The 16,272-nt window shown below is 36.7% G+C and overlaps 1 protein-coding gene across 3 annotated transcripts in view; it reads right to left on the reverse strand.

Moving 5' to 3' along the window:
• Positions 1–16,272, reverse strand: part of LEMD3 (LEM domain containing 3) — a 51,741-nt gene that overhangs the window by 12,363 nt on the left and 23,106 nt on the right. For all 3 annotated transcript variants that reach the window (XR_009724745.1, XR_009724744.1, XM_061348498.1), the window contains exons 3-9: positions 14,295–14,361; positions 6,966–7,033; positions 5,093–5,172; positions 4,856–5,004; positions 3,700–3,801; positions 2,601–2,703; positions 2,198–2,376 (exon numbers count right to left, since the gene is read on the reverse strand). Coding sequence is in view for 1 of the 3 variants with exons in the window: in XM_061348498.1 (XP_061204482.1) it covers positions 2,198–2,376; positions 2,601–2,703; positions 3,700–3,801; positions 4,856–5,004; positions 5,093–5,172; positions 6,966–7,033; positions 14,295–14,361 (748 nt within the window). In the remaining 2 variants the exon portion in view is untranslated. The remainder of the gene's footprint in view (positions 1–2,197; positions 2,377–2,600; positions 2,704–3,699; positions 3,802–4,855; positions 5,005–5,092; positions 5,173–6,965; positions 7,034–14,294; positions 14,362–16,272) is intronic.

Below are 16,272 nucleotides of genomic sequence, written 5' to 3' on the forward strand. Positions count from 1 at the left end.
TCCAAACCAAGGAAAATCCAGGAACATCCCGGGACTTCTAACACAGGACAGAAGGTTATGGAGTCATTTATATTGTGGTCAAACAGGACAACAAAAACTGAGAGCAAATGAGTAGTAAATGAGAAATTCCAGAACTGGAATGATCATGTTCTACAGCCTGTATTGAACAATACATAGAAGGTTCAGCTTTATAATGTACCTAGCTTGCAGAAGCTATGTTCAATTAAAGCATTTGAAAATCTATCATGACAGTATTACAGAGCTGGAAGAGGCAGCTGTTGATGAAACCCACCGTTTCTGCACTACACATCCCTAATGGAGAATATCCTAGAAAGAAAAAGCTCTGCAACTCTTGTAATAAAGTTACTATTCACATCTTACTATAATTTTCAGAAACTGAAATCATGTAACACAGTTGTCACAGCAGAATGCCACGTTCCTATTCCTGCAAGACAATGACTGTCTTCAAGAACCTCAAGCCTACAGTAGTATTCACAAGGTATTTTAAAAAGGAGTCTTTATTTCCAATGAATGATTTAAAATGAGCAACATAATGCTAAAACCAGTAGTGTAACTGAGAAGTATATAATGATAACCCACCATAACATTTTGCACAGACAAGAAAGAAACTGGACCCAAGAATACTAAGACCCTCGTCCTATAACATACCAACCATCTGCAAATAACTCACAATGTTTGGCTTTTCAAGTTGACAGACAGCATTGTTCAGTTTTACTTTACACTTACAGGAACACAGAAAGACCCACAGGCAGAAAGCATACACAGAACTTATGAAAACATGCAAGTGGCCTGGGACAAAACCAAAACATTAGCAGTACTTTTACTCAGGTGATCAAGTTTGCTACAACGTTAAATGTTCCAGACCGCAAAGAAGCTCCTTCTGTCCGTCTTTGGAAAGGAAATAATCCCATTGAAAGGGGCTACTTTAAAGTGTACCTTCTTTTACAGGAAACACATTGTTTCTTACAAACAAAAATGTATGCCAATAAAAAGCAAAAGAAGAGAGCCTGTTACTACTTGCATTACTTAAACTAACATTAGAATACTCAAGAACATAGATGAGAGTGCAGTTACTTGCCAGTAGGAATTTTTACTTTAAGTGGGACTAAGGAGGGCAGGAAGTCTGTTTTAATTAGGCTTTTTTCAGCATCTCATACAATGCCACAGAAATAATGCATGGTACAACCTTGATAACATTTGATTTAAAGTTGAACTAAACTGAAGAAGCACCCACTCTCACCTCCCTCACCATCAAAATAAGCTGATGAGTTTACATACTAGGATTTTCCACAGCATTTATTTCAGTCCCACTGAAGAGATAATACAGAACAAAGTAAGGCAAGACTGACTCTTTAAGATGGTCACAAAATGTAAACAACTGGCAGTTAAAATTTCACTTTAAACATTTACCTTCACGCTCAAGACACTAGTAGACATGACCATTGATGTCATTTTTTGTTGGCAAAAATATAAACCCACCCCAAAACCCTGAGAACTAGGATCACTGATGACAGACAACTGTAAACCCAGTGGGTTCTTGCCACTTTGCTCCATCCACTGCAAAATCTATGTATGACAACAGCTTCCTCCTTTAAAGAATGCTTTGCTGCACCACAGAGCTTCAAATACAAAACATAATAGAGAAAACCATTTCTAACAGAAAGGGAGCACTACTAGGAGATACTAAAAATCCACATTCTGCTGACTGGAGTCATTTGTCCCAGCAGTTTCCCTTTCCAAATAAACAAACATCTCTTCCTCCAAACTCTGTCTTTAGATATCTCAATGATAACAGTAGGAAACTCAAGTCTACAAGCTCCAATTTACTTGCTGTCAGATACAGCCAATAACATTACTTCCAGTAAGCGTAAGGGATGTCAGAATTTGACCAACTACAGAGTATTTTATTTTTTTTTATAATTCACCGAAGGAACAAGCAACTCACTTTAGCTACAAGCCCTCTGCTGTATTTCTCCAGTAACTGTAACACAAAAAGCTCATTTTGCTTGAAAACAAGGCAGACACTGAATGCACAGTCTACTAGACAAGATAATAGAGAAATAGCACTGACAGTTCTTACTTAAAGGTGTGAGAGAATACAAGTCTTTCATCTTCAAGCAACAAAATACCAGTATGAGGCAGAAATCAGAACAATTATATTTGCAAAATAAAGTACCTTGGCCTTGCCACACTTTCGATGGTATAACTAAAATTTTGTCACATACTGCAGAAGGTTGCATCCATTTCCAAACCAAAAACTCGGCACCACCTATTCTTCGTGTCTCTGTGCGAACTCTAGATTCATTTGCTGCAAGAAAGTCAACTGCTCTATTCCAGACTTTCCTCATTTTCCTCCTTAAAAATCAAAAGAAGAATTACAAAGTCAGAATTATAAAAATCTGCATAGCTGAGATCCATCACGTAACAGAAATCCAACATTTTCCCCACACATACTGGTGTCAGTAAGAATCTCCAACACGTTATAGTATGCAACCTACTGACATTAAATTAACTGACCAATTTATTTTGACTATTTTTCCTTACTTAAAGGAAATTCAGTACTTCTAGTGAGAACATACCTGTCCTGAGGCGGTATTAGAGAATCATGCACGTGTAAAATAGGCATGTAAGGCTGCAAGTCTTTATTTTCAGAACACGCCTCACTGTGACTTCTTAGAACACCTGAGGACACCAAAAGAGAAACAGGGAACTATGTAGTTCATGCAAATATTAAGAAAAATATCAATTCTGGCAATAAACAGCTACTCTGAAGACCCTCCCAATTTCAGTAGTTAAGATGATTTTGGCATTTTGAAGCATTTTTCCTCCTAACCATGCTGAATGCAAATCAAGACAAAACTAACCACCTACAGTGCCTCCAAGTACCCCGAATAACTTTAGAATAAAGGAAAAAGAGTTCTTGCAATTACTCTTGATTGGTACTTTTCCCTGTTGCTGAAGACAGCCATCTTTGAAAATAAGGCGCTTTCCTTCCCCCAAAAAACTTCATTTGCAAACAAAAAAGGTAGAAAATGATAAAACCAGGAAAACAGCTCCAATTTGTCTACCATCTCTATATTTATGATGATTGCTATAGGTGAAAATAGTAAGACAATTTAAGTAACAATGCAGCCCAAAACAGAAAGAAAACCCTACAAACAACTGAAAATATTGTGGCTCCAAGCAGAAAGGCAGAATTTCAGAACTCAATTATGCAGTCTATTTTAGAAAAGTAATTTCTGCTCAAAGTGACTTAATTAAAAATTTTTTTTTTCTCTGAAAAGCCATTAAGGATGAATTTAAAGCTAACACATGCTTTAGGACTGGATATTTTAGCCAAAAGAGAGCTGAAAAAGAGATTTTTAAAAAAGCAACATGTCACCTGCATTTTTATTTGGTTTTAGTGGTAAGATAAAATACGACCAAGTCAATAGGAATTTATTATAACCAAATTGGACACAAACTACAATTGTTATAAAAGCTCTGATTAGGTTTAAAGGATGATTAAAGAAAAAAAAAAGAGAAACTAAAACATGAACCACACATTTGACCAGGAAATCTAACAGCATGATAGCCAACAACTAAACAGGAAGCAACTGCAACTGAATTAATGGCAGTACTTTGGAAGATTATACAGAGCTGATGCAGATATATCAGATGTGACTTAAGAAGCCATACCTATTATTTTCACCACCATATCATACATCTGCCTCGTTTCTTCTTCTTCTTTTGCCCAACGGTATTTCATGTAGTGCAGAACTCCCCAGACCACTGCTACACCTGCATTAAGATGTATAATACTCTTTAAATGGGACTAGAACATTTGTTATTTAACAGTCTACACTACATTCAGGATCTCTTAACAATTAAAAAAGCCTCGACACACATATACACACAAATTACAGTTACGCAGTTTGTTTTGTATACCAGTGATTACAAGGCAACCTTAACTGGTATATCAAAAGAGACTGAGGGACACCATTTCAGGCCAACATCAGTGTTAACGACAATACATTTAACCTTCATGTATGCTTTACTTTTTAAAAGGTGCTTCAAATTAACCTCCATTACAGATAAAAAAGTTGAGATAGGCAGCTCAGCATGACTGATGGGACCAGTAGTTGACTTGGAAACAGTTTCATCCCCACATCCCAGTTCAACCCTCACATTGACTATTATCAGAAAGACGGCAATCTGGGACAGTTTGCCTCTGATTCTTTTGGTTCATCAAAAGGCTACTGAAGGAGGTTTCAAGTTTTTTTCTCATAAGCATGAGACTGTTAAGATACAGGGATAAACAATTAATTAGATATGCAACAGGTGTATCAAAACCTAAATTAGTCAGTTTTACTGAAGGAGTAAATACATTTTTACAACATAGTTTTAGACACAAGAAGTTGTGATGACAATCATATTGGGTATCCAACTTCTCCTAACACTATAAAAATTATCTTTTCTGTAGTTATGTTTCTAAAATTCCTGGAATGATAGTGAAATATCCTCAAAATTAAGGCCATCATGTCTTTTTACTGAGCATTTTGCTTTTTCAGATCAGTTCAACCTGCAACTTTTTACACTCACAAGGTATTGCTTTGGGAGGCAAAAGAGTTCCCAAAGCATGAACATATCCAGTTGACAGCAGTAGCAGATGATAGCAATCAATGTGAAAACACAGTGGTGCAACAGAAGCACAAACTGCACTATAACCAAGGTGCTGACAGAACTCCAAGATCTGTAGTTGAATAAAAACTTTTAAACATGCTGTTTACTTTTCTCTGTGCACTTACATAAACACAAGTTAGAACAGAAATAAATGATTTTTTTACTAACTTACCCAAAAGCAATATGGACAATCTGTGAGTTACGTTCACAAAGGCTCGTCGAAAACGACACCTGAAAGACATCTTTGGACTAGTGGATTCCAAATACTTCACATCTGTCACATTAGTTATGTCCCTCTCATTAGGGTCATTGCTAAGACACCTAGGCAAAAATATGCAGTATTTATAAGAAAAGATACATTCAGTATTAAGTGAAGAAGAAATTCTGTTAAGAAACAAAGACCACTTACTTTATGCCAACATCTTCCCCGCTATTCAAGATCCACTGTAATGCTGTGTTAAGTACACTTTCATATTCTGGATCTAAATTCTGTCAGAAGACAAATAAGAGTAATTTAATAAATAACCAGAAAGTTATTATGCCACAATAAAATTCAGATACTACACAGATGAGTAGCTAAAACTATATGGTTTTCTTCTTGATGCTTCAGACTTTGTGTAAGTGTTCACCACACAAACTGAATCTAACTAATGCTATGAGTGGTTAGCAGACTTGCTATCATTCCTCAAATTAAGGACTATTAGAAAATTCAAGCCACATTCACTGTTTATTAACAACGCTGACCTGCAGCAAGGGAAAATATTCAGCCACTAGGCGGTGCTCATTGAAAGTCTACTTTACTATTGAAACTTAAGCTACTTACAAACCCAGCTGAAAATGCGTCCTATAAAAGCAGTTCAGGTCTTTTTGTTCGTTTATTTTAAGACGCTTGAGGAAAACACAATTCAGCTGCTACTCTGCAAACAGACCAGCGCTTTGTAGCTCAAGAACTGATATAACTATATATAAATGGACTTCTCCAAATTAGTGGGTGCCAGCTATCACAGGAGAACATTCATTGCTGAGCTACAGCTTTCTCCACAGTTTGCCTTGCATGCTCTTTTGCAGACAAAGAAAAGCAAAAATTGAAGTTACTATTGTACTTGAAATTATAACTCTCCAAGAAGATTTATCTTTATTTTTCCTTTGAACCTCACGTAGTGTTAACTGCCCTAGAATTAAATAAGCACTTAAAAAATCAGTAACTTTACTACTTTACTCTCAAAATGTCAAATTTTCATGTGAAATTTGAGCTTACCAGAGCTAAAACTGCTGTTACAAAAACTATCATGCTTTCAGCACAATAGATAGGTATGTGACAGACCATCAGTTATCTGGCACCAATTTAGTATCTTCCAATCTATCCTCCCGATGCACAGGTTTTAATAGGTATCAAGTATCATTGCCAAACCCAATCCAGCTTAGCTGCTTCAGGATGTTCTAAACACTGCCCCTTTCTGTCTGCTATGTATACATTCGCCAAAACGTAAAAGCTCTATATATTTTTACATTAAAAGTCATGTCAACTTATTCTTCCCCCCTGCCCCATGCAATCAAAGGAATGTTACACTCTCAGCCTTTTAAAACCTTCAAGTAGTTTTCCACTGAAGGGTACACCAATGTGGGTTAAAATAAGCCCTACAGCTGTCAAGACAAGGCAAGAGTCATGTTTTATTTGGGGAGTGAGACGAGAATGACAGCAGAGAGTGGGATTTCGTAATTCTGCACACCTATCAAATTAACAAAAAGGCCTTTTTTGACCATTTCTATTTAAAGCATCAATGAATGGTGTCTCCATACAGCTGCTGCCTGTCAGGCCCACTGCACGCATCCATGCATCTGCTTCTCCTCCCAAAGAAACGAAGAGTGTATCCTTTCTACTCAGTCTCAAAACATAGCATACTGATTTCTCAAGAAGCTTCTAGAAATTTGAGTTTCATAAACTTATTATTTTCATGTTGGTCAACAACCTACATCAATCCAAATTATGCCCTGGTGTTTTAACTAAAGGGGGAAACGACCGCACACTATTGAAGCACTTCTGTCTACATTTCCATTGCAATTAAGAGTTTCTTTCACCTTTCCTGTCCCCAAAACCTTGCTACATCCCCAAATAAAAACTGTAAGTGTTAAAGACATAATCCCAAACATTTTCAAATAACATTCAATATTAAGTCAAACTTTAGTCAATACATTAGCTGTGAAAGCAGGGGCCTTACAAACTGAAAAATTTACATGATTCTTATTTGCAACCAATGAAAAGAAATACCTCATTCACTTACTTTTAAATATTCAGCTGCCTCCTGGATGGTAAGATTTCTTTGAATAGAGCTGCCACATTCATGTTCCCCTGGTAAAAAAACATTTTTGTTTACTTTGATCTACTTATTACTGCATTATATGAAATAACATCACCTAAACACAAGCTTACAGTTAACAGAGTCTACACAAGCAGCAGTAGCTCCATAATTCCCAAAAGTTCCACTAAAAATATGGAAAAAAATATTTGGACAGATTTCTCCTTCAAAATGTTAAAAAACTTGGGAGACTGCTACAGCTAATTGTATGTACAAATCACATCAATACAACACCATGTACTGCTCAGAAAGTATAATTTAGTATTTACACTCAAAGTAGAACAAAAGGTAGTATGAAGAACTAACAAAAGGATGGAACAGTTGCTGCAACCCAACTCAACTTCTTCCAAACAATATCCATTTACTCTGAAACATGTATTATCCTTTATACATGTTAGTCTCGGTTGCAATATATACCTAGTAGTATTTCAATCACTATGAAGTTACTACATTTCAGACTGGTCCAAGTTATCACAAGAACTCACCATCTTCCTGAACATGCACAAAACCCCAACATGGCCTGAAAAGGGTGTTTTTACCATCCTCCTAATTATTTTGGAAAATACACAGAAGTAGTCAGGAAATAAAGCACTTCCAAATGTACAAAAACATACAGTCAGCCCTCACAGCCATGTGCCATCTTCCTGATTTTCTTTGCTAAACTGAAGGTACTCTATTCATGCAAAAAATATGCAGTGACAATTCATATTTTACTGTGCTGATAAAACAGGAAACAACAAACCCAGTCTTTTACTGACTCAGGCTTATGCCTGCCTCACCTTCCCAAATCTGTGCTAAAATTATTATTCCCAAAGCCATAGCAAAGCTAGGAAAGTTTAAGGTACTCATATATAAACAAAATATAAATCTTTGTTTATACTCTTAAGGTATTTAAAAATTGAACCCTTTAAATGGAGCAATTTCACGTATTAATTCCCTACACAAACAAGAACACTTGAGGCAACCTGAGCAATCAGGAAACACTAGCAAGTTACGGAGAAGCATCTTCATGTCTCATTCACACTAGTGAGATTCAAAGAAATAAGTGTTTCTATGAAGGAAAAGTCCTTTTTAGACTACTAAAGTCCTTTTTAGACTACTAAAGTCCTTTTTAGACTGCTTTTACTTCAACACATTTGTATTTGAACACATTTAAGTGAATTTGCCCTTGCAAGCACATCGTAACAGGGATGCTGTTCTCTTCTGGGTTATAGAGAAATAGGAGCACTGGTTTTAAGAGTGCTCATATGCTATTTGGCCTAGAAGTGCTGCTGGAACCAAGCCTGTGTGCATGCCCATCTTTTCAATCAAGCACTGAGCAGAAAAGACAGTACTTTCAAAGTTTTTTCACTTGATAACTTAAATGCAGCATTTTAGACTTTCAAAGTGTCAGAGTCTGTCTAAGGGCAAAACTGGTGAAAACTGACACCACCTTATCAAAAAGAAACCCCAAAACAAACAAAAACCCCTCCACTCTGAATTTAGAAGTGAGTACCAGAACTGGAGCTAAGGGCTATTCCTGTATGTAATTTAGGCAGAAATTCTTTTCGTGCGGCATAAACTCTACAACCTGTAAATTTACATCAGTAATCATCAGCGATTTCATGTTTCAAGATTAGCAGACTTGGGATAACTACGTATAAGACTCATACAGTCTCTGCTGAAAACATACTAGCCTAAATCTAGAACTGATGGAATAATTACAACGAAGCCGAAATACATCTCTGTAGAACCCGTATGTACAATCTCAATCAGGTATTAGTCCTATGACATAAGCAGGTCTGAGAAGTATTCATTCATTTAAGATGGGTTTTTTGGGGGGTATTCTTTCTTGTTCGGTAAGATCTGAAGTCTTCTTGGGGTCCTTCTAATACAGAAAAAAATTGTCAGTCATAACTTAAGAAAACAGCTTATGAGAGCAGAGGGGTGAGGCCTTCTGCTTAGGGGCTTTTATTTGTTTGGAAATCCCATTTATGAAATAAATAAGAATAGAAAGGATAAGGTCAATACACAGAAAACACACAAAAAAAAACCCCACATAAGCAGAAGGCCAGACTGTGAAAAATTAATTCTTAAAAACAAGTTCCAGGATTCAATTTGGATGTTCTTTTGAGAACACAATATTACTATTACCTCTTATAAGAGTACAAAAGCTTCCCAAGATGGGGTACTACTGGATTGCTTCAGTAGTTTTAAATTCTAATCTCATTTGCCTTCTTCCAGGAATTACATTTATGCAGTATGCAGCCAACAGACTGACTTCACAGCTTCTGGTCTCATCCTCACAACTCAGCAGACAGCTTCCTCACAGTCCTGCTTCTGAATCTCTTTCTTCAGACTGTACCCCCCCTGAACATATTCAACAGTTACAAACTCTTTTGCTGCCTAGGCTGTGACAATGTTCAAGTTCAACTTACGCTCATGAAATGCTGGGGGGAGTTAGAAGGGGTGGGAATAAAAATCACTTTCATCTTGCCTCTCACTCTTTAAACCAGGAAGCTAAATCAGAGTTACAGTTTCAGTCCTGTACAAAAAAAAAGTTGGAGATACAGTTTCTCATTCCAACCCATCTATTGCTGAGAACCATTTAACAGTTTTCATCTGAGAAACCCATGAATTTGAAAGCCTGCAGAAAATCAGGCAATTCACAAAGTTAGACAACCTTCTGGTTTACTGCAAACAGCAGGATAGTCCTATATGCCATTTCAGTTGCCGATTTAGCTAATAGTTCTGCAAATGAAGGCTTACTTTGAATAACTTTGGTGCAATCATTAACCACTTGGCCTGGAAACCCTCTTTCCATAGTCTGAGCCAAAAATGTTTCTCAGCTGTTCCATTTGAGGCCCTATATCCAGGAATAAAACTGAAGCAGAGGCAAAAAAACTTTACACAGGTCTGTTTGCAAGACAGGTCTGTCTTTATAAAAAATGCCCCTCTTTTAAAAATGTCGTATTGTGGGCTTGCAGAAAGGATGGCTCTTTGTGCTCAAACTTCTCTTGTGCAGAGATGACTCCAATTTCAAGTAGAATCGGAAAGTCATTCTACTTGCCCTTATAGGGAGGTGAGAAGTAAAACATCCCAGCAAGGACCACAGAATTTTTTTTTTGCTTCTATTAGGGCACTTGTGCAAGCCACATTAAGCCAAGATCTTCTCCTAGAAACACTAACAAGAAGCAACTAAAGGCTCAGCTCTAAAGAAATATTTAAGTCTGTTCTCACAATTGCTTTCAATACAGAAAATAAGGCAGATCTGCTTTCCCATGCAGACTAGAATAACTGACTTACTTGGGCATTTAGCTTAATTTATGAGCTGCAGCCAATTCAGTTAACAGAAATATTCAGAATTGTAAAATATCTGCTTTACAATGTAAATAATCCTCTCATTTGGTACCAGAACTCAAACCCAGTGGAAAGCTAATACTTTACGGAACACATGGATTTAACACAGATCTCCAGCTTACAGCTTGATGTAATACAATCAACAAATATAAAAAGCAAACAGCGTAGAAAATATTTGTTTAACAGGTCTCATGCTTACAGGTTACTTGCAGCAGGACCCTAAAGTGAGTATCTGAAGAAAAGCAGAAGCAGAACAAGTGTTGTGAGAGCAAGTAAGATTGTCTGATCTCCCAAAGGCAAATCAATAGTTTAATAACACTGCACGAAACCAGAACTTGCTAGTCTTTAAATCACTGGCTGGCAATAGCATAATATCAGTTACCTGAAAAACTACAGATTAAGCAGAGTGACAGAACAGAGAGCCTGTGACAGCAATGAGATACAGTAGCTGACACCTGAAATTAATATTAGCAATAGTTAAGTGTTTTGCCAAGATTTTCTTCCAGCCATGGATTTACCAGTCAGCCTTATTACATATGGAAATCTAATTCACTTTTGCATCTCAAGGACCTGTGCTGTTCATTAGCTCACAAGGAAGCCATTTGAATCTGATAGAGCATCCTCTGAGGAGAATGCCAAGCAAAAGAAACATCTAACTAAATAAAAATTCTTCATGTAGAAGAAAGAAGAGTCATACCCATGTGTAGCTGGCTGCTTCTTGTGGATAAAGTGGTTAGGTTTATTCATTTTGCAAGCCTGACTGAAAGACTGAAAATGGATGCAATCTATTGAAGTCTCTCCATGAAAGCCAAGCACATCTATTAATTAACATATGCCTGAATGAAGTCTAATTTAAATAAAGCACATATTTTGGTTTAGGAGAAAAGGTAAGAGACTGAAATATATACTGCCTATAAAAGGTTGCTGCTTTGAAGAAAGGCTAAACCATTAGCCAAGAGCACATGAATACAAACCAGCTGAGAACTGGAGAAGCAAATACTGCATCTCCCTCCAGTTTCTTATGAGGTAGGCATTATTCATCACATATTTAGCAGACTAGTAAGTCTGAGAACAGTGATGCACTAAAGGCAATTTACCTTTTTATAGGATAATTAAATAATTTTACATCATATCAGGGCACCACAGTACAGAATAGGCATCTACAGTTGGAACATAGTATATTAAGTCAAATAAAACCAGCCAACTATTACCCAAACTTTCTTCCTTCAAACAACTTTCGGTAGTTTACCTTCTAAAATGAAAGCCCCATCACTTGCTCTCCAATTAAATTTGAAAAGGCAAGAAACTAGCTCAGTAGAATCACAGAATCATAGAATAGTTAGGGTTGGAAAGGACCTTAAGATCATCTAGTTTCAATCCCCCTGCCATAGGCAGGGACACCTCACACTAAACCATGTCACCCAAGGCTCTGTCCAACCCCAACCTGAACACCACCAGGGATGGAACATTCACAACTTCCTTGGGCAACCCATTCCAGTGCCTCACCACCCTTACATTAAAGAACTTCTTTCCTTATATCCAATCTAATCTTCCCCTGTTTAAGTTTTAACCCATTACCCCTTAAACAGGGGAAATTTAGACTGGATAATATAAAAATAAAAAATAAAAATATAAGTCTAATAAAACAGAGGGCTAGAAACCAAATTCTGAAGGGACCATCTACATGGTAGTCAAGATGTTGAATAAAGCTTAACAGAACAGACTACTGCAAGTTTTCAGCCTGTGTTTTTAATATTAATAGTTATAACATGAACAAATGATTCATCACCAAGTATGAAATGAGAGAAACTTTTCCAAGTATGTGACAGACCTGAAAAGCACTACTTTTAGTAAAACTATATTCCTTTACTTCTCTCTCTTTTGAAGTGGTGCACTGTGTACAAGATCAACACTTTTAAACCCTCCATCCCTCTGGCAGCTTTCTCTATTATACGGCTTTTAAACAGCTTCTAGATATTCTGACAGATCTACGTCAATATGGCATTAAAAAAATGGATGGCAGACTTCTTCCTCTCGTACCTTAAGAAACTTGGAGTTGAGGATAACTTCTGTTTAAGTACAGATGAATTGAGTCATTCTTCAGATTGTATGAAAGCTACTCTGCTGAGCAACCAGGTAATCCCACAACAGCTTCAGTTTTGGGGATCATCTAACCAGAAAGGATAGTACTGAAGATTCTCCTGGGCAGGAATCAACTAATAGAGACTAAGGCACCTTTGAGACCTGGGGAAGAAAGCTATCATCTTGGAGCACACTAATTCATAAGGCAGACAGGTAAACGTTTTTGTAAGTGTACATGAACGTAAGTAAACTGCAGCTAACAAAGTAAACTCCTTTTCTTTCACAGGTGTAGAACGCTTTTATCAAGGGTAGTATGTTGTTTACAGTATGGCCACTGGAGGGCCAGAGAACACAGAGGGAACCGCAAGCTGTTAAGATTTTTCTTTACAAAAAAGAGAAGCAGAATAACCAAGTAGTACTACAAGTCAGTGCTCTACTGCATCCAACTGTGGGTCTGGTAAGACATTCTTACACACCTCAGGTTGGTTACCCCACATGAAAAAAATTCCTTTTAGCCCCAGTGATTTATTGCACAGAACTATCTACTACCTTCTTTTAAGTATGAAATGGTTTGAAACTGATAAAAATACATCAAGATGCAATCAACCCATGACAGGATCAACGCTGCAAGAAATTTACAGTCAGAGAGCAACTAAACGAAGACTATTATTCTGCATGCACTCACGTAAAGAATGTTTATTCTTTCACTATTTTGGGTTAAAGAGTAATGTAAATGAGAAGAAACTAGTGAGTTTTGTTCAAACATCTATTTTATTCACTGCAGAGACTGTAAATCCTCTGGAAATACAAAGCTTCTGCAGGAAGATTACTCTTGCAATTCAAAGTTATTATAGAGCAGTTCAAATGGCTCACAGATTTCCCACAGCCCTGACATACATTGTCAGTCTTGTATCTGACACAGAGCTGCTTCCGCATTTTTTCATGTTTGAGAAGTGTCTGTAGCACCTGGTAATAATGAAAAAGTCTGCCTGGAGAAACTTGCTGTTACAAAACAAACAGCTGGCACAAAGAACAGTAAGGCTTAAAAAAACGAAACCTGAATCACTGCCTCTGAAATGCATTATGTATTAAATAAGCAAGGATGATAAATAAATGGCTTAATAGTCATGAAATAGATTCTGCTGTAACTGACACTCACCAGATTCCAAAGTTATCAGCAGTCTTAACTTTACCATTTACTGATTGTGATATGCAAGTAAGTATGTAAAGTTGTGTTCATTATGACTCCAGGCAAAAGTAGTTTTTTACTTTGAATATACAATAATTAATAGTAATCCTAAACACCATCTCTGACACATTACTATGCACAGCACTCTTCATTACTATATAATTAATATAGTTAAGTTGGACTATTTTGTCTGACAAGGCTATCTTGTTTAACCACTACTGTTCCTTGTATTAGTAACCATATTCTGATTGTTGTGAAGTTATTTTGGGTTTCAGACAAGTTTTCCACCATAGTGAAATAACTACCTTTAAAAAAAAAAATACATACTGTTTTCACATATAGCATATTTAAACCTTTTAATAAAAATCAGATTAATGAAGTGCTAAGACATTAGATCAAAACCCACACAGAATCACAGTATTCAAACAGCCTATTCAATTAACTAGAAAACATTTCAGCAAAAGGCACTACACTGGTGAAAAGGCAGTGTAAATGAACTAGAAATGGGATTTCTAGTCTCCCAAAAAGGAACTCTAAGTGCTTATCAGGGGCTCAGCATATACCAGTTGTTGCAACTCACTACCTAAGCAAAGACCATAACTGTTGCCATAACACTCTCAGTCACAATATTTTTAAAGCATTACCTGCTACTTGTGCCAATTTATCATGAAGTGCATATAAGCTGTTCATCATGAGACTTATTTCGTTTGCCTAGAATTAGAAAAACAAACAAAAAATGGTTTTACACATACAGGTGGAAAGCTTCAGTGTTTTCACACGATAGATTTTGACTCAAAAGTATTCACAACATTGTTTTTTCAGATCCTGTCTGAAACTAGATTGTAGCCTGGATTTCAATGGATCTGCAAGTTAAAACTGACAGCTCAAAAGGTTATTTTTACGCTACCAAGAGAACTATGCAATGACTCAAAACAAACTTTGAGGAATTTGTGGGGTGGTGTTTTTGTTTGCTTATTTATACCTACCATGTAAAACTAAATTTCAAAAGATGGGCAGTGGCACTTCTTACAAGCCACACTAAAGTACCATCTGGTCATATTCCCCCATTAAATTTATAGGAAAGTAACATTTTTGTTGTCTACCTTCAACAATAAAAAACCCACCCTCAAAAATAAAACCAGAAAGCTGTGGGCTATACAATCTTGTCGATACTTCCTGCATATGCCACTAAGTGTACAAAAGCCTGATTTCCAAAACAAGCATGAATACAAGAGGTCATAACTGTTACTTACAAGGGAGTTAAGCTTAACGAGATATTGAACAATTTTCTTTAAATTTATCTAGAAACATCTTATATTAGAAGGAATTATTCAAAATAGGAAGATGAGGAACATGCAATTACATACATCAAGTATTAACACCTACTAAACATGGGTTTGTAAGTTGGCTGTGACCCCTGGAGCAGTGTCAAATGGCTAAGACTAGAGCCTTTATTCTGAAAATATGCAAGGAAAGTGATTTTCTAGTTTGTATATCTGCTGGTTATAGTCACATTGAAAAAAAAAAACATATTTTTATTCCCTGATGCACCTGCGCTGTCAATTTGAATGCTGCCATTTTTTTCAATAATAAAACTGCTACCAAAGAGTAAAACACATCTTTTGTTCATTAAACATTTGACAAATTAATTTCCATAGATGATATCAGCAATTAAAAGTATCACCTCTCCCTATTCTGCTACTACAGAACTATCATCAAGATTAAACTGATACAGTTGGTACTCCCCAGGAAACTAACCAAATTTAGTAACTCATTTCCTGGCTGGAAAATACTGTGCATGGCAGAAGAGGAAAATCAGTCCTCTGCCACACACACATGGTGCCAGCAATACTCCAAGTTCCATTTATTGCCAGTAGGCACACTCCTGACTTCACTAAGAGCTACACTGAGACAGATACGTGCAACATTTGTGTGACCAAGTTCTTTTTTTTGTAAATTCATGGTCAGACCACAAAGGAAGGAACTGAACAACTTTCATAGCTAACAAGCAAGCATGGAGTAGGATCACTATGGAACAGCACACAAGAAACACATAAGAAAGTAACATGCAAAGCAGGTTCTCAAGCTGTCAAGTCAAGTGCGCAAGACATACTCCCTCTGTGCTACTAAAGTAACTTTGAAAGAATCCTCAGAATTAACCCTACAAAATTCTATTTGTTCCAAAACCAGAAAACATTTTCCACCCAAGAAACTAGCTAAGGCTACTTACTTAAAATATGCAATTATTCACTTTTGGAGAGCTCAATCCCAGACAAAAGACACCTACACAATTGTCTTGCAATACCTGCTTATGTAGGCCCAGCAAAAAGGTTTGCACACCAGGCAGAAAGATTAAAGGCCAGAAGAGACAGACACCAAAACACGTGCTGCAAAACTAAGAATGCTACAGATACGTTCAATGGTGACATCTCAAAATGGCTATCTGATATTCCAGTTGGAAGAGCAAATATAGGTACAAGTACTGGAACAGAATCAAAAAGACAAACTTTTTAATCTATTTTCTGAAGGCTAACCCTTGCTCTTCTATGGTACTAAGCATACTGGAGTTTCACGCCAATCATCTCTTACCAGCTGTCCTTTCAAAGTTAAAAAGCCAAATGG

This window comes from Neopsephotus bourkii, unplaced genomic scaffold (assembly GCF_033783945.1).
Source record: "Neopsephotus bourkii isolate Nb327-2 ecotype Australia unplaced genomic scaffold, CSIRO-AGI_Nbou_v1 NB_359, whole genome shotgun sequence".
Classification (NCBI taxonomy): Eukaryota; Metazoa; Chordata; class Aves; order Psittaciformes; family Psittacidae; genus Neopsephotus; species Neopsephotus bourkii.